This window comes from Oncorhynchus kisutch, linkage group LG9 (assembly GCF_002021735.2).
Source record: "Oncorhynchus kisutch isolate 150728-3 linkage group LG9, Okis_V2, whole genome shotgun sequence".
Lineage (NCBI taxonomy): Eukaryota > Metazoa > Chordata > Actinopteri > Salmoniformes > Salmonidae > Oncorhynchus > Oncorhynchus kisutch.
In genome coordinates, this window is record NC_034182.2 from 32,311,839 (window position 1) to 32,330,383 (window position 18,545).

The 18,545-nt window shown below is 42.0% G+C and overlaps 1 protein-coding gene across 1 annotated transcript in view; it reads right to left on the bottom strand.

The window, feature by feature from the left end:
- The window catches only part of LOC109897049 (tetraspanin-5), a 31,651-nt gene that overhangs the window by 6,731 nt on the left and 6,375 nt on the right, over positions 1-18,545 (bottom strand). The window contains exons 2-7 of the mRNA XM_020491567.2: positions 13,363-13,413; positions 5,541-5,687; positions 4,467-4,637; positions 1,035-1,160; positions 436-483; positions 77-193 (exon numbers count right to left, since the gene is read on the bottom strand). Coding sequence (XP_020347156.1) covers positions 77-193; positions 436-483; positions 1,035-1,160; positions 4,467-4,637; positions 5,541-5,687; positions 13,363-13,413 — 660 coding nt within the window. The remainder of the gene's footprint in view (positions 1-76; positions 194-435; positions 484-1,034; positions 1,161-4,466; positions 4,638-5,540; positions 5,688-13,362; positions 13,414-18,545) is intronic.

An 18,545-nucleotide genomic window follows, 5' to 3' on the forward strand; every position in this document is an offset into this window, starting at 1 on the left:
TAATGTTCTGAGTCGGAGAGTAGCTAGCCCTGTTTGTACACTAGGCTAAAAGGAGTCAAAGAAACGTTTCTCTCACCTGTAACAACGCAACTCCTATGAAGATCCCAGCCACTAGCGTCAGGTTGTCCTGTAGCCACTTCTCAAACTGTGGCACACAGCCTTTCACATGGATGTAGGTCTTCTGCTCTACGTCCTACAACAAGGGACAGTAACATGTTTATTAGAGGGAGCTCCTTAGCCTGCAAATGGCATGAAAACCAAACATACGCCTTCATTATACAACCATATGTGATCATTCATCATATAACCCTTTATAATATATGACTTTGTATATTCTGAGTATCTCTTAGATTCCATAATAATAAAGGTCACTATATCAAGGAAAAGTGTAGAAGGAAAAAGGTAGATGACAGAGAGAAATGGAACAGCACTCACAGTTTTGGCTCGTACGTCATAGCCACACTGCGTGTTTATCACATCCTCCTAATGAAGAGAAATAGAAGTTATCAAAAAAAGCAGATGTCAACTGTCATCATAACCCTGACCACCACTGATAATAGCACTGACACACATGACCATTTCCTGTTCAAAAGATGGACTGTTTTTTGTCGGACAATCATCATTCGTTGTCATTTAGCCGGCAACTCCCAATTAAGTGTTAGCTCCATCCAAAATTCTCGGGACACAAAATCCCAGTGTGTTGGTGCCCTTAACCTTGGTGCCAGTCTGAGAAATGAGTTTTGCCCTCTCATAGATACTGTCATCGGGGCAAACCAAATAATGGAAAACCATGTAAATCTGTATTTTCAGCGACTATAGTACTCATTCATTTCAACGTAGGATCTTAATTTGACCACTCTTTTGTTGCAGAGAATTTTCCTGCACAGTAGCAAATGCAAACTTGTAGCCTAGTTGAGGTTTAAAAAGGCTTCTGAAGTTTGTAATTTTCACTTTAAAATGTAAGACTTGATTAGCCGAACCCCATGACCCATGTCTCAGACCAACCCTCCCTAGCCCCTGTGAGAGTTCCTTGCCGCAGGGTCCTTGGTGCAGCAGGAGAAGGGGACTCCACATTTCTCCCGGCTGGGGTTGGTGTCTGTGCAGTTAAAATAGATGTTGAGGTTCCAGTCGTCCGCTCCGAATGCGCCACAACAATCCCACTAAGGAGAAGAAAACAGAGAAGAAGAGAACGTCAATAAGGAATTCATGTTTATTTAACCTTTAATTATCCAGAAAGTCCCATTGAGATCAGGATCATTATTTTACCCCACAACACATGCATTCGCACGCGCACACACACACCTCTTCTGCAGCGATATCATACATGATCAAAACAAAAAGAGGTCCAATGTTTAGAGGGGAAACTTGGTAGTGAATTCCTCTCTCGTCTCACACAGCATCAGTGTGGGTGGAGTGTGACCAACAGAGATTGGGGAAGGCTTGACAACAAGGCTCGTATTCACAGTGTCTCAGGAGTGCTTTCAGACCCTAATGAATAACAAAGGGGGTGAACTGATCCTAGATCAGCATTCCAACTGAGTTGCTTTGTGAATAGAGGCTCAGATGGAATACGATCTGGGAGTCATATGGTCAGAGTCGCCACAAGCGTCTCTGCCAACCAGTTGGCTACACTAACAAAGGCCTGCTACTGAATAGAGAAACTGACTTTAGACCAATCCAGCGCCAGAGAGGAGATTCTACTCAAGAAAGCCCTTGTGAATTCAATAAAAATGTGGGCTAAAGCATATCAAATCATTTACATTAACAATATAAGAAACTTGAGTGACGATTTTAAGACACATTCTTAAGTGAAGCAAAACAACTTAAATGTAGATGTTATGAATCATGTATTACAGTATATCATATCTCATTACACATCATGCTGTTGCAAAACTACTGTATTGCAGTGTAAGTAATTCAGCATAACTCTAAAATGGTAACCTCACAAGAAGGGTAGACTTAATAGCTTTAGCACATAATAATAATTTTACGAGGTGATTAGCAGCCCAATAAGGAAACAGGGTTTAGCTAGTGCTGGGGTAAATTGTATTGAACACTGTCATTAGCTTTCCACCGTTTATCTCTCTTCCCCCCCCCCCTCTCTTTCACATTTTGTCTGTATAAATCCATTTCCATAATGAAAAGTTTTAAACATGAAAGTTTTTTTGTTTGTTGTCACATTTAGGTCATAGGTGCTTAAGACTATGATTTGTCTTGAGAAGTTCATACCCTTTACACACAGAGCAATAAAACATTTTCCAAACACATTTCAAACAATCTGGAACAAATATAGGGATCAATTATGAAGCATGTACAACGTTATTAATTTGACACACAACCTAAGTACAGCAATGGGAGTAACTGCAGTTTCACAGCAATCTAGTGAGTTCATTGATTAGATTCAAGAGAAGCAAATCCCAGTAGACACTTGAGCCCTCAAGGACTTGCCCTCTTCTGAAATATATACTGGAGGTCATTGAAGTGTTTAAAAAAGGCAATCTCGATTTCAGTAACTTAGCCTATGGATGCCACAGTTTGTTTTGGTTGCAGTGCCCCAGGTGGGTGGAGATTTCAATTTAGTGCCAGTGGTGGCTGATGTGCTCCTCCTCCAATTTAGTGGCATTGTAATAGCTGGAATGGAATGATGGAAAGGTATCAAACACATGATTCTGTCACATCCTGTTTCCATGTGGTTGATACTGTTCCATGTATTCCATTCCAGTCTTAACTATGAGCCTTCCTCGCGGCAACCATACTCCGCCACCTCATTGCCAAAGTCAATCAAATATGAACACCACCACTGTGAACACCTGCACTCATTTAGCTGCTCTGTGATTGTTCCCCCATGTATCTCACTTGATGAGATATGATGAGAGAGTTGCAGTCCTCTTTTACCCGTCTCAGGTTAGAGCACTGATACTCTGGTTTGTCACATCTCCACCCAGAAACAGTTAGCTTGATGTCTTTACGACCTTGGGATCCACAAAGTACTCTGATCGCCTCCTGTGTCAGCCAAGTGCAGAACAACTTACCGTTGTGGTCTTCTCTGGCGAGCCTCGTCTTGTAACAAGAAAATGAAAACACCGTGACCATTTATCACTGCTGGAAATATAGGCATGGAAAAGGATGCCAATCAAGCGGATATGTACACTGTGTAGCCTTTCACACCTCAGGATTAAGCTTACCAAACGTGATGCAGTCTCTGCCACCACAGTAGTGCCTACGTCAAGTTCTACAAAGAGGTTTTGCTGCACACTAAGAGCCATGAGGAGCAAGGCCATCTGCTCATCATAAAGATGATTGACTATCCTCGCACTGAAATGAGTCAGACTGTCGTTCTCCCGAAGAGCTGAGCAGAGATGTATAACTTCATGGGGGGGGGGGGTTCAGACTTCGGGTAAGTCGACTGTTTTATCCAGTATCGTAACTGTGAATCAGTTGGCAGGTCAATGTTGAAATGCTCCTTCAGGAAGCAACTCGTGTTTCTGTTAAACAGGCCAAATAGAAATGGCAAAATTGCATTTCCCAAGTTGATTGCAATTCCGTTAGTAAATCCTTCCAATAGCTTGGTGATCCTTCTCTCTGACTCTTCCTCATCACACAGAACCAATGATAGTGCTGTGAAGAACTCTTGGAGGGTGAGGTGAGCAAAGCTGTTATCAGTTTGGCAGCTGATTGTCTTTTTCATTAAGACACTTGGGAGAGCCCAGAAAACTCTTGAATCTTAATAAACTATGATTCCTTTAAGATAAACTTTGAGTGTCCCATGTGTAGAATTCCCATGACAACAGCATGATCAGTACACAGGTGCACCTTGTGCTGGGGAACAATAAAAGGCCAGTCTAAAATGTGCAGTTGTCACACAACACAATGCCACAGATGTCTCAAGTTTTGAAGGAGCGTGCAATTGGCATGCTGACTGCAGGAATGTCCACCAGAGCTGTTTCCAGATAATTGAATGTTAATTTCTCTACCATAAACCACCTCCAACATCATTCCAACTGGCCTCACAACCGCAGACCACATCAAACCACGCCAGCCCAGGACCTCCACATATGGCTTCTTCACCTGCAGGGTAGTCTGAGACCAGCCACAAGCACAGCTGATGAAACTGAGGAGTATTTCTGTCTGTGGGGAAAAACGTATTCTGATTGGCTGGGTCTGGCTCCCTAGTAGTTGGGCCTATTCCCTCCCATGCCTGTGAGTGGGGCTACCAGGCTCTCTCCTGCTCACTCACTCACACACACACCTGCTCCTACCCCCGCAACCTACCAACTCTTCACCTCACTCAAACCAGAGCTCCATGGAATAAATGGAACAGTATAAAACACATCAAACATTTGGAAACCTCATGCTTGACTCAGTTCCATGTATTCCATTACAGCCATTACAATGAGCCCATTCTCCTATAGCTCCTCCCACCAGCATCCTCTGACACACATTCACACTGATTTTCAAATGCGTACATATTCCTGAGTGAAGTCTATAAGGTTCTGGAGGTCGATGTCGTCACGGTATGCCCGGATGTTGTTATTGATGAAGAAGTTGAGCTGGTCCTTGATCCAGTCCTTGAAGGTGAAGGCCAACACTCCAGCTGTCAGCTCCAGGAAGAAGATGATCCCCAGGAACACAGAAAACTGGAACAGAATGGGGGGGGCATGTGAGCAAACATAGAACAAAGCTATGATTAAGCCCCAAAGTCCAGTGTTTCTCACTCCATTCCTGGGGGATCCAGGGGGTGTATATTTGTGTTCTAACCCAGCACTAACACACCTGATTAATCAGCTGTAATTCTGTCATGTCATAGAGGGGACATGGAGGGCTGGTCTCCCAGACTCAGATTAAGCCTACTCATCATGGACTATACAGAGTGGGACAGTCCAAGAATAAGCTTCATTTGAGTCCAGGAAACTGGGGAGGGAGTGGGAGTTCAAAGTGGAGTCAATGATGAATAAAAAGACATCTAATGTTAACCCTAATAATGCATAGGTATTATTTAGAGCTTTTCATGGAGAAATACATAGACACTCCCCTCTGTATTTAGTTTGACAGTGAAGCTAAAACTTTTAGTTTGTGACTCCAAAATGACCCAATATATTATTCACCATTCAGTTCCTATTGGGCACAACATAATCCGAATCACAAGCAAAACAAACTGCAAATGCATCCAACAAGTTTGCAGTCACAAGTTTGATGTAGTCAATGTGTGCTAGGACTATGGAACCAAATACTAAACTTTTGACTACTTTAATACACTATAAGTGGATTTGTCCCAAAACATTTGCACATTCAAATAGAGGGACTTCATACATAAAGTCCTTTAATTTCTAAACGGTAAAACATGTATGTATGAAAATACCCTCAAATAAATGGTTTACATTCTTTACTGTCATCTCATATGAAAGATTTGATCTCAAATCCCAAATGCTGCAGTATAGAGCCAAATTAAATAAATACAGAGGGGAGTGTATATTCATATATTTGTTAATGTCCATGTCTAAGGGGCGAGCAGAGTGGGAGTGAGAGAGTTGTGGACGTACAAACTTGAGCAGGAAGGTGTTTTCCCTCAGCGCTCCGATGCAACCGGCAAAGCCCAGGATGAACATGACCCCTCCCGTCACCAAGAAGAGCCAGACGGGGTCAAAGCCCCCCAGGTCTGTGATGGACGAGATGTTGGAGAGAACACCCTAGAGAGGCAGACACAGAGACAGAGAAACACAGACAGACAGACATGTGTTAACAGTGAGCACAGTAAGAATGGTATGCTTTGCCACTCTTCCAGACACAAGGGCGGTCCAGGGAAAAGACTGATTATCTATTGTACTTATTTGATTATTTATTTGTGTAATATATACACTATGTGGACACCTGCTCGTCGAAGATCTCATTACAAAATCATGGGCATTAATATGGAGTTTTTCCCCTCTTTGCTACTATAACAGCCTCCACTCTTCTGGGAAAGCTTTCCACTAGATGTTGGAACATTTCTGCGGGTCTTGCTTCCATTCAGCCACAAGAGCATTAGTGAGGTCGGGCACTGATGTTGGTTGATTAGGCCTCGCTTGCAGTTGGTGTACCAATTCATCCCAAAGGTGCTTGATGGGGTTGAGGTCAGGGCTCTGTGCAGGCCAGTCAAGTTCTTCCACACCGATCTCGACAAACCATTTCTGTACAGACCTCGCTTTGTGCACAGGGGCATTGTCATGCTGAAACAGGAAACTTCCAAACTGTTGCCACAAAGTTGGAAGCACAGAATCGTCTAGAATGTCATTGTACGCTATAAGATTTCCCATCACTGGAACTAAGGGACCTTGCCCGAATCATGAAAAACAGCCCCTCACGATTCTTCATTCATCATCCACCAAACTTTACACTTGGCACTATGCATTTGGGCAGGTTGCCTTCTCCTGGCATCCACCAAACCCAAATTAGTCCGTTGGACTTCCAGTTGGTGAAGAGTGATTCATCACTCCAAAGAAAGCGTTTTCACTTCTCCAATGGTGGCGAGCTTTACACCACTCCAGCCGATGCTTAGCATTGCGCATGGTGATCTTAGGCTTGGCCATGGAAATCCATTTCATGAAGCTCCCGACGAACAGGTCTAGTGCTGACATTGCCTCCAGAGGCAGTTTGGAACTCGGTGAGTGTTACGATTTTTACACGCTACGGAACTGCAGCACTCGGCGGTCCCGTTCTTTGAGCTTGTGTGGCCTACCACTTCGTGGCTGAGCCGTTGTTGCTCTAGACATTTCCACTTCACAATAACATTAATCATGCAAAGACATTTATTTTTTATGATGGCAAGGATTCAGTGAGATTCAAACCTCTAATCTAATCTTATTTTTTCTATCCATGGATAGTAAGTCCCCTTCGACACCAGGATCGAGCTAGCATGCCAGTTTTTTTTACTCATACAAAGCTGTTAATTTTTGTTTATTCAAACAGACCCCATTTCAAAGGAAACAAGCACTCATTAAGATCAGGTGTGGACAATTAGTGGCCACGTCCAACACACCTGAACACACTTAACAAGATAGCGGATAGAGTTTTATGGACGCTGAGAACGGAATGTACAGTGCCTTCAGAAAATATTCATACCCCTGGACTTAATCCACATTTTGTTGTGCTACAGCCTCAATTCAAAATTTATAAAAAATTAAAAAAATCTCACCCACCTACACACAATACCCCAATATGACAAAGTCAAAACATGTTTTTAGAAATGTTAGAAAATGTACTGAAAATGAAATACATATCATTTACATTAGTATTCACACCCGTGAGGCAATACATGTTAGATTCACCTTTGGCAGCGATTACAGCTGTGAGTCTTTCTGAGTAAGTCTCTAAAAGCTTTCCACACATGGATTGTACAATATTTGCACATTATTATTTTAGAAAATTCTTCAAGCTCTGTGAAGTTGATTTTTGAATATTGTTAGACAGCCATTTTCAAGTCTTCCATAGATTTTTAAGATAATTTAAGTCAAAACTGTAACTCGGCCACTCAGGAACATTAAAAGGTAGCTTTGGTAAGCAATTCAAGTGAATATTTGGACTTGCGTTTTAGATTATTGTCCTGCTGAAGGGTGAATTTGTCTCCACAAGTCTATTGGAAAGCAGACTGAACCAGGTTTTCCTCTAAGATTTTGCCTGTGCCTAGCTTAATTCCATTTCTTTTTATCCTATAAAACCCCCTAGTCCTTGCCGATTTCAACCAACATGCTTGAAAATGTGATGAGTGGTACTCAGTGATGTGTTGTGTCGGATTTGCCCCAAACATAACACTTTGTATTCAGGACATAAAGTAAATTTCTTTGCCACATTTTTGCAGTTTTACTTTAGTACCTTATTGCAAACAGGATGCATGTTTTGGAATATTTGTATTCTGTACAGGCTTCCTTCTCCACTCTGTCATTTAGGTTAGTATTGTAGAGTAACTACAATGTTGTTGATCCATCCTCAGTTTTCTCCTATCACAGCCATTAAACTCTGTAACTGTTTTAAAGTCACCATTGGCCTCATGGTGAAATCCATGAGCGGTTTCATTCCTATCAGGCAAGTGAGTTAGGAAGGACGCCTGTATCTTTGTAGTGACTGGGTGTATTGATACACCGTCCAAAGTGTAATTAATAACTTCACCATGCTCAAAGAGATATTCTGTCTGCTATCAATAGCTACGAGGCAATAAAAAACCTCCCAGGTCTTTGTGGTTGAACCTGCATTTGAAATTCACTGCTCGACTGAGGGGCCATACAGCTAATTGTATGTGTGTGCGGTACAGAGATAAGGTAGTCGTTGAAAAATCATGTTAAACACTGGTATTGCACACAAAGCAACGTATTATGTGACTTGTTAAGCAGAGTTTTACTCCTGAACTTATTTAGGCTTGCCATAACAAAGAGGTTGACTACTTATTGACTCAAGATATTTCAGACTTTCATTTTTTAAATTAATTTGTAAAAATGTCTAAAAACATAATTCCACTTTGACATTATGGGGTATTGTGTGTAGGCCGGTAACACAAAATCTTAATTTAACCCTTTTAAATTCATGCTGTAACACAACAAAATGTGGAAAGAGTCAAGGGGTGTGAATTCTTTCTGAAGGTAGTGTATATGTGGGGAAGGTAGTGTATATGTGGGGAAGGTAGTGTATATGTGGGGGCGGCAGGTAGCCTAGTGGTTAGTGTTGGGCCAGTAACCGAAAGGTTGCACGATCAAATCCCCGAGCTGAAAAGGTAAAAATCTGTTGTTCTGCCCCTGAACAAGGCAGTGTTCCTAGGCCGTCATTGTAAATAAGAATTTGTTCTTAACTGACTTGCCTAGTTAAATAAAATAAAAGAGTCAAGCACGAGCTTGCGGGATCCAATTAGATATTTATTAAATATGTTTTTAATTAACATTCTTAGAACGTTATGTTGAACTACTGAAATTCCCACAGAAGAACGTTGTTTCTTAAAGTTCTCTGAAAAATGTGAGAACATTACTTTAAATGGAACAATGAGGAGACCTGTAGGAAACGTTATGCTGATGTATTGAAATTCCCACAGAAGAACGTTGTTCATTAACATCCTCTGAACTACCAAACATTACATTAAACGTAACCATGTTTGAACTTTTAGGAAATGTTCTGTTAAAGTCATGTAATACCAAGAAAATAACTTTACATTTCCTTAAATGTGCTGAGAATGTTCCAAAACCAAGGAACTACAATGCACCATTCCTAGAATGCTGTGGGAAGGTTGTATGGAGAATATCCATATCACAACCACTATCTCACCAAACTCTAAGAGATACGGTTCTCAGAACGTTATGTGCTAGCTGGGTATATTATTTTCTTACTGTATATTGTTCTTCTTATGGTATGATTTCTTTGTGTAATATACAGTACCAGTCCAAAGTTCAGACACACCTACCCATTCAAGGGTTTTTCTTTATTTTGTATTATTTTCTACATTGTAGAATAACAGTGAAACTATGAAATAACACATATGGAATCATGTAGTAACCAAATTGTTAAACAAATCAAAATAGATTTTAGATTTTAGATTCTTCAAAGTAGCCACCCTTTGCCTTGATGACAGCTTGGCATTCTCTCAACCAGCTTCAGGAGGAATGCTTTTCCAACAGTCTTGAAGGAGTTTCCACATATGCTGAGCACTTGTCGGTTGCTTTTCCTTCATTCCGAAGTCCAACTCATCCCAAATCATCTCAATTGGGTTGAGGTCAGGTGATTGTGGAGGCCAGGTCATCTGATGCAGCACTCCATCACTCTCCTTCTTGGTCAGATAGCCCTTACACAGCCTGGAGGTGTATTGGGTCATTGTCCTGTCGAAAAACAAATGATAGTCCCACTAAGAGCAAAGCAGATGGGATGGCGTATCACTGCAGAATGCTGTGGTAGCCATGCTGTTTAAGTGACACTGACAGTGTCACCAGAAAAGCACCCCGACACCAACACACCTCCTCCTCCATGCTTCATGGTGGGAACCACACATGTAGAGATCATCCTCTCACTTACTGTGCGTCTCACAAAGACACGGCGGTTGGAACCAAAAATCTCAGATTTGGAAATCTCAGAAATCTCCACCGGTCTAATGTCTATTGCTCGTGATTCTTGGCCCAAGCAAGTCTCTTCTTCTTATTGGTGTCCTTTAGTATTGGTTTCTTTGCAGCAATTCAACCATGAAGGCCTGATTATTTATTTTTAAATGCCTTCCTAACCATCTTAAATAAGCATGCCCGATTCAAGAAATTTAGAACCAGGAACAGATATAGCCCTTGGTTCTCCCCAGACCTGACTGCCCTTAACCAACACAAAAACATCATATGGCGTTCTGCATTAGCATCGAACAGCCCCCGTGATATGCAGCTTTTCAGGGAAGCTAGAAACCATTATACACAGGCAGTTAGAAAAGCCAAGGCTAGAATAAGAACACCTCCTCCCAGCTGCCCACTGCACTGAAGATAGGAAACACTGTCACCACTGACAAATCCACTATAATTGAGAATTTCAATAAGCATTTTTCTACGGCTGGCCATGCTTTCCACCTGGCTACCCCTACCCCGGTCAACAGCACTGCACCCCCCACAGCAACTCGCCCAAGCCTTCCCCATTTCTCCTTCTCCCAAATCCTGTCAGCTGATGTTCTGAAAGAGCTGCAAAATCTGGACCCCTACAAATCAGCCGGGCTAGACAATCTGGACCCTTTCTTTCTAAAATTATCTGCCGAAATTGTTGCAACCCCTATTACTAGCCTGTTCAACCTCTCTTTCGTGTCGTCTGAGATTCCCAAAGATTGGAAAGCAGCTGCGGTCATCCCCCTCTTCAAAGGGGGGGACACTCTTGACCCAAACTGCTACAGACCTATATCTATCCTACCCTGCCTTTCGAAGGTCTTCGAAAGCCAAGTCAACCAACAGATTACCGACCATTTCGAATCTCACCATACCCTCTCTGCTATGCAATCTGGTTTCAGAACTGGTCATGGGTGCACTTCAGCCACGCTCAAGGTCATAAACAATATCTTAACCGCCATCGATAAGAAACATTATTGTGCAGCCGTATTCATTGATCTGGACAAGGCTTTCGAATCTGTCAATCACCACATCCTCATTGGCAGACTCGACAGCCTTGGTTTCTCAAATGATTGCCTCGCCTGGTTCCCCAACTACTTCTCTGATAGAGTTCAGTGTGTCAAATCGGAGGGTCTGCTGACCGGACCTCTGGCAGCCTCTATGGGGGTGCCACAGGGTTCAATTCTTGGACCGACTCTCTTCTCTGTATACATCAATGATGTCGCTCTTGCTGCTGGTGAGTCTCTGAACCACCTCTACGAAGATGACACCATTCTGTATACTTCTGGCCCTTCTTTGGACACTGTGTTAACAACCCTCCAGGCAAGCTTCAATGCCATACAACTCTCCTTCAGTGGCCTCCAATTGCTCTTAAATACAAGTAAAACTAAATGCATGCTCTTCAAACAATCGCTACCTGCACCTGCCCGCCTGTCCAACATCACTACTCTGGACGGCTCTGACTTAGAATATGTGGACAACTACAAATACCTAGGTGTCTGGTTAGACTGTAAACTCTCCTTCCAGACTCACAACAAACATCTCCAATCCAAAGTTAAATCTAGAATTGGCTTCCTATTTCGCAACAAAGCATCCTTCACTCATGCTGCCAAACATACCCTTGTAAAACTGACCATCCTACCAATCCTCAACTTCGGCGATGTAATTTACAAAATAGCCTCCAATACCCTACTCAACAAATTTGATGCAGTCTATCACAGTGCCATCCGTTTTGTCACCAAAGCCCCATATACTACCCACCATTGCGACCTGTACGCTCTCGTTGGCTGGCCCTCGCTTCATATTCGTCGCCAAACCCACTGGCTCCATGTCATCTACAAGACCCTGCTAGGTAAAGTCCCCCCTTATCTCAGCTCGCTGGTCACCATAGCATCACCCACCTGTAGCACGCGCTCCAGCAGGTATATCTCTCTGGTCACCCCCAAAACCAATTCTTTCTTTGGCCGCCTCTCCTTCCAGTTCTCTGCTGCCAATGACTGGAACGAACTACAAAAATCTCTGAAACTGTAAACACTTATCTCCCTCACTAGCTTTAAGCACCAGCTGTCAGAGCAGCTCACAGATTACTGCACCTGTACATAGCCCACCTATAATTTAGCCCAAACAACTACCTCTTTCCCTACTGTATTTATTTTATTTTATTTATTTATTTTGCTCCTTTGCACCCCATTATTTTTATTTCTACTTTGCACATTCTTCCACTGCAAATCTACCATTCCAGTGTTTTACTTGCTATATTCTATTTACTTTGCCACCATGGCCTTTTTTTGCCTTTACCTCCCTTATCTCACCTCATTTGCTCACATCGTATATAGACTTGTTTCTACTGTATTATTGACTGTATGTTTGTTTTACTCCATGTTTAACTCTGTGTCGTTGTATGTGTCGAACTGCTTTGCTTTATCTTGGCCAGGTCGCAATTGTAAATGAGAACTTGTTCTCAACTTGCCTACCTGGTTAAATAAAGGTGAAATAAAAAATAAATATATACATTTTAAAAATTCACGTAGTCTCCTCTGAACAGTTGATGTTGAGATGTGTCTGTTACTTTGTGAAGCATTTATTTGAGCTGCAATCTGAGGTGCAGTTAACTCAAATGAACTTATCCTCTGCAGCGGAGGTAATTCTTGGTCTTCCTTTCCTGTGGCGGTCCTCATGAGAGCCAGTTTCATCATTGCGCTTGATGGTTTTTGCGACTGCACTTGAAGAAACTTTCAAAGTTCTTGAAATTTTGACTGAACTTCATGTCTTAAAGTAATGATGGACTGTCGTTACTCTTTTTGCTTATTTGAGCTGTTCTTGCCATAATATGTAAATGGTCTTTTACCAAATAGGGCCGTATACCACCCCTACCATGTCACAACACAACTGATTGGCTCAAACGCATTAAGGAAAGACATTCTGCAAATTAACTTTTAACAAGACACCTGTTAATTTAAATGCATTCCAGGTGACTACCTCATGAAGCTGGTTGAGAGAATGCCAAGAGTGTCATCAAGGCAGAGGGTGGCTACTTAGAAGAATCTCAAATATAAAATATCTTTTGATTTGTTTAACACTTTTTTGGTTACTACATGATTCCATATGTGTTATTTCATAGTGTTGATGTCTTCACTATTATTCTACAATGTAGAAAATAGTAAAAATAAAAGAAAAACCCTGTAATGAGTAGGTGTGTCCAAACTTTTGACTGGTACAGTACATGTATATCTCAATCTCTTCATTCAAAGACTCAATCATGGACACTCTTAGTCTCACTCACCTTCTCATTCCAGGCCCATAGTCCAATGCCCAGGAAGGCCACACCGAGCAGCTGAAAGAGAACAGACAGACAATAAGTAACAATTAATAATCACATAACAAACCTCAGGGAGATACCCAAAGGGTGAAACCTCCCCCTCAAGTTCACTTTTGTTGAAATTCCCGGAGGATGAATTATCTTTCAATTTCTCCTTCGATGCTTACAAAGGTTACAGAAACACACATTACTTCACTTTCGAGTACTAAATGTCATGTTTGGACATCTTCAATTGGGTAATCTAAACAAGAGTCAAGCATCAACAAGCAGGAATGTACAATCCTCCTGGGGAGTTTCTTCACCCTTAATAAGTAGCCTACAATGTCTGCAAAGTAAAGAAGTCATTGGTTTTAGTCATTTGGCAGACGCTCTTATCCAGAACGACGTACAATTAGTGCATTCATCTTAAGATAGCTTGATGAGACAACAACACATCACAAGTACATCAAGTACATTTTCCCTGAAGAAAGTATTTATCATCAAAGTCAGTGGTAGTAGGAAAAGTGCCCTTTTTTGAAGCGGGGGGTGTGAGAGTTATTTAAGATACTCTTCAGAGAGGTAGGGTTTCAGACGTTTCCAGAAGATGGCCAGTTCCCCTTGACGCCACACTGTCCTGACTTTAGGGGGAATGTTGATCCTCCATTGGGGTCCCAAGACAGAGAAGAGCTTTGACTGGGCTGAGTGGCGGAATGGAATGCTCGGGCATTCCTGAGAGGAAGAGCAGCTCCGTTTTGTTGAGGTGGGCCATGAAGTGGTGAGCCGACATTCAAGCTGAGGTGTCTGCCATAATCGACCGATTATGATTTTTCAGCACTGATTCTGATACCGATTATTGGAGGACCAAAAAAGCCGATACCGATTAATCGGCCGGTTTAAAAAATTTATTTTGTAATAATGACAATTACAACAGTACTGAATGAACACTTATTTTAACTTAATATAATACATCAATAAAATCAATTTAGCCTCAAGTAAATAATGAAACATGTTCAATTTGGTTTAAATAATGCAAAAACAAAGTGTTGGAGAAGAAAGTAAAAGTGCATTATGTGCTATGTAAGAAAGCTAACGTTTCAGTTCCTTGCTCAGAACATGAGAACATATGAAAGCTGGTGGTTCCTTTTAACATGAGTCTTCAATATTCCCAGGTAAGAAGTTTTAGGTTGTAGTTATTATAGGAATTATAGGACTATTTCCCTCTATACCATTTGTATTTCATATACCTTTGACTATTGGATGTTCTAATAGGCACTTTAGTATTGCCAGTGTAACAGTATAGCTTCCGTCCCTCTCCTCGCTCCTCCCTGGGCTCGAACCAGCAACACAATGACAATTAGTGCGCGCTAACTAGCTAGCCATTTCACTTCGGTTACACAAGCCTCATCTCGGGAGTTGATAAGCTTGAAGTCATAAACAGCGCAATGCTTGACGCACAACGAAGAGCTACTGTCAAAACAATGAAGAGCTGCTGTCAAAGCGCACGAGTGCTGTTTGAATTAATGTTTACGCGTCTGCTTCTGCCTACCACCTCTCAGTCAGATACTTAGATACTTGTATGCTCAGTCAGATTATATGCAATGCAGGACACGCTAGATAATATCTAGTAATATCATCAACCATGTGTAGTTAACTAGTGATTATGATTGATTGTTTTTTATAAGTTTAATGTTAGCTAGCAACTTACCTTGGCTTACTGCATTCGCGTAACAGGCAGTCTCCTTGTGGAGTGCAACGAGAGAGGCAGGTCGTTATTGCGTTGGACTCGTTAACTGTAAGGTTGCAAGATTGGGGCCCCCGAGCTGACAAGGTGAAAATCTGTCGTTCTGCCCCTGAACAAGGCAGTTAACACACCGTTCCTAGGCCGTCATTGAAAATAAGAATGTGTTCTTAACTGACTTGCCTAGTTAAATAAAAGGTATAAAAAAATATATATATATTAAAAAATCCGCAAATCGGCGCCCAAAAATACCGATTTCCGATTGTTATGAAAACTTGAAATTCCGATTAATCGGTCGACCTCTAATCCGCATAGCAATTATTGGAGAGACCATGTGAGGATATGACAGGGGACAAGTGGCTTTGTGCAAAGAGAAAAGAGGATTAAAATGTTGAAGCCCTTTAAATTCCAGGTTTGTCAGAACTAAAGGTAGGCTTGGTGGTAACATCTAAAACCACTGTCTCAGGGTAAGTTGAGGGGTGGGGGGGTCTGAAGTGTCTGCATGTCTGTCTATCTGCCTGTCTGTCTGCCTGTCTATTTGCCTGCCTATCTGTCTGCCTGTTTATCTTCCTTCCTGTCTGTCTAACTGCCTGTCTGACCGTCTGTCTATTCTGTTTTTCTGCCTGTTCATCCTTCTGCCTGTCTGTCTGAGAGGATGCTGTGGGGTGGGGGCCCGGGCATTTGGAAGCAGACAATGCCGGGGCCAATTCAAACAACAACAACAACAAGTGAACGGGACAGGCCCAAGCGCTCCACCCTTCCAGCTTGTCTTGATCAGGCCATGTCAGCCAGCTATGTTTAACTCTGCTTGTTCTATAATGTCACTGAATGATAAGAACAAACTACTGCATCTACAAGCCAGCAACAGAGGACCTTGGCAGAGTGGCCATTGAACCAAGAGCCACTTCATGTGGTTGTAATACAGAGCTGTTGGTTAAGGGCTGGTCTGAGATCAGAGGCTAGGGGGGAGTGCAAAGACGGTGCTACAACAAAAAGAGATGTGTGGCTACATGAGCGGAGCTGTAAAGAGGAGCAGCACACCTCTAACTTTCAATCAGCCTTTGTTCAATGATCAACGATGGAAGTTCATTGACACTCTGGATAAGAATAAATACAAGGTCATTCCATGTAAAAGGAAGGCCCAATATTGATGGCCATAGTGATAATCATTTTTACTGTCTGTCAGTCGCAGGGCCCCACTAGGCAAACACTTTCCACGTCATTTCAACAACAAAATGTCTATGTTATGACATTGAATCAACGTGGAAAACATTTTTTTTTTTAAGTCATCAATGTAAGGGAATTGTCTTTTTTTCACAACTTTTAACCTAAATCCAATGACATTGTGAATTATTTTGTTGATTTCATGTTGAATTCACATTTAGTTGACAACTCAACCAAATATAAATCAAAACTAGACGTTGAACTGACATCTGTGACCAGTGAGGCAGAATGAGCAGTCCTGCTTGTCCTGATGGTCGGAACACCCCAAGGGCTTGGATCAATAGGCTGTACTAACACGAGAAACAGCTAAGCCTCATTAGCTGGGGGTTTCACACCGTCAATAAACACATACACGGCACACACACACACACACACACACACACACACACGCACACATTCAGACATGCAAACATTCACGCAAATCACAAATGGAGTGGTACACAGAAATGTGGTAGCTTGATGTTCTCATACAAACACAGAAACCCCAGCTGTAACTCAAACATATGTCCCAGTTAAAGCAACCTCTTCCAGCTGTTACCGACTACAGGTAGGCCCTAATATTTGTGTTTGTAAACTGAGGGGTTTTGGCAAATGTAACGGATGACAATAAGGGTGGTTTTGGGTAGACTGGTCCCAGATCAGTTTGTGCTCTTGCCAACTCCATTGCTGTCATTGTCCAGCCAAACATGCTAACACAAACAGACTGTTACTCAGGCTGGGTTTTGGAGGACAATTACATCAATGTCCGTCATTTTTATTTAAATGACGTGGAAACAACTTTGATTCAACAAGTTTTTGCCTAGTGGGGCCCTGCCACTGACGGAGAGTAAATGTGACCATCACCTTGGCCAACAATATTGGGCCTTCCTTTTACATGTAATGACCTTGCAGTTATTCTTCTCCAAAGTGGCAATGAACTTGCATTGTTGATCATCGAACTAAGGATGATCGAAAGTTAGAGGTGTGCTGCTCCTCTTTACAGCTCATCTGCCAGATGATTCCTAAGAACAACCTGGTTGCTAAGTTCCTTCTCCTCGACTACGAGCCAACTCCTAAAGGCATCCGTTGTCGTGACGTCAGAGAGGACCTGGACCTGTCCCTCATCTCAGCTTGGCTCACGGTCACATATAACCCTGCATGACATGCTCATACCAAACATGCCACTGTAATAACTGACACTCACAATGTCACTGTAACAGAGTGGGAGCAGAATAAGCCATCACACCACCACAATCAGTATTATCATTACTGTGTAATTAGTCCTAGTTTTGATTTCATGACAGAGACAATGGAGTTAAAAGTGAGAATAGAAAGTAAGCTGTATTTTCATATATTTACAATTGAGTCATTTAGCAGAAACTCTTATCCAGAGCGACTTACAGGAGCAATTAGGGTTAAGTGCCTTGGTCAAGGGCACATCGGCAGATTTTTCACTTAGTCGGCTTACGGATTCAAACCAGTGACCTTTCGGTTACTAGCCCAACGTTCATAACCATTAGGCTACCTTCCACCCTATACATGATGACTGACTTTGGGAAGAGAATAATGGTGTTAAATCTCAGGTTGTTCAATGCTGTATCAAAGCCACCTTATCAACACTGTGGATCACGTAGTCTAGATATGGTTCGTTTACTGTATGTTTTGAAGCCCCATACGCGGCTCTAAAGAAAAGAGAAAGTGGATCTGGTCCACTGGGTACCATTTTGAAGGTAACCTGGTTGAGGGAAGAGAGAGCCATGATAATTGAAGACACCCTAAATAAAATAAACCATCTAACATGTTAGGGTAAGGTATATTTTATATCTGCATCATTGAAAGATGGATTAAAGGTTACTTTGACTAGTACACATAAATACTAGTTATTTGTTTGTAAAAACATGTGTGAATTATAACCCTCTCTATAATTAATTCTCCCTTCAGCCATTGAAAACAAGACAAGTGCGACATTGGCACAGGAAAATGCATACTGTCACTTTAATTCCATTGAATATTAAAATGGGCGGCAAGACCTGATAGCTTTTCCAAAAACCTATACACATTCAAATGTAGGTAACTTGACCTGACGATGTCCCGGACATTTTCTGGAGGGTCTTTTACACAGCTCACATAAATATTGCAGTGGAGCCAAATGTCAGAGTGCAAGCTCATGCTGTTTCTATGGCGACGCCTCTAGTGTCTAGATTGGTGGAGGGGGTGCCGGTGAAGT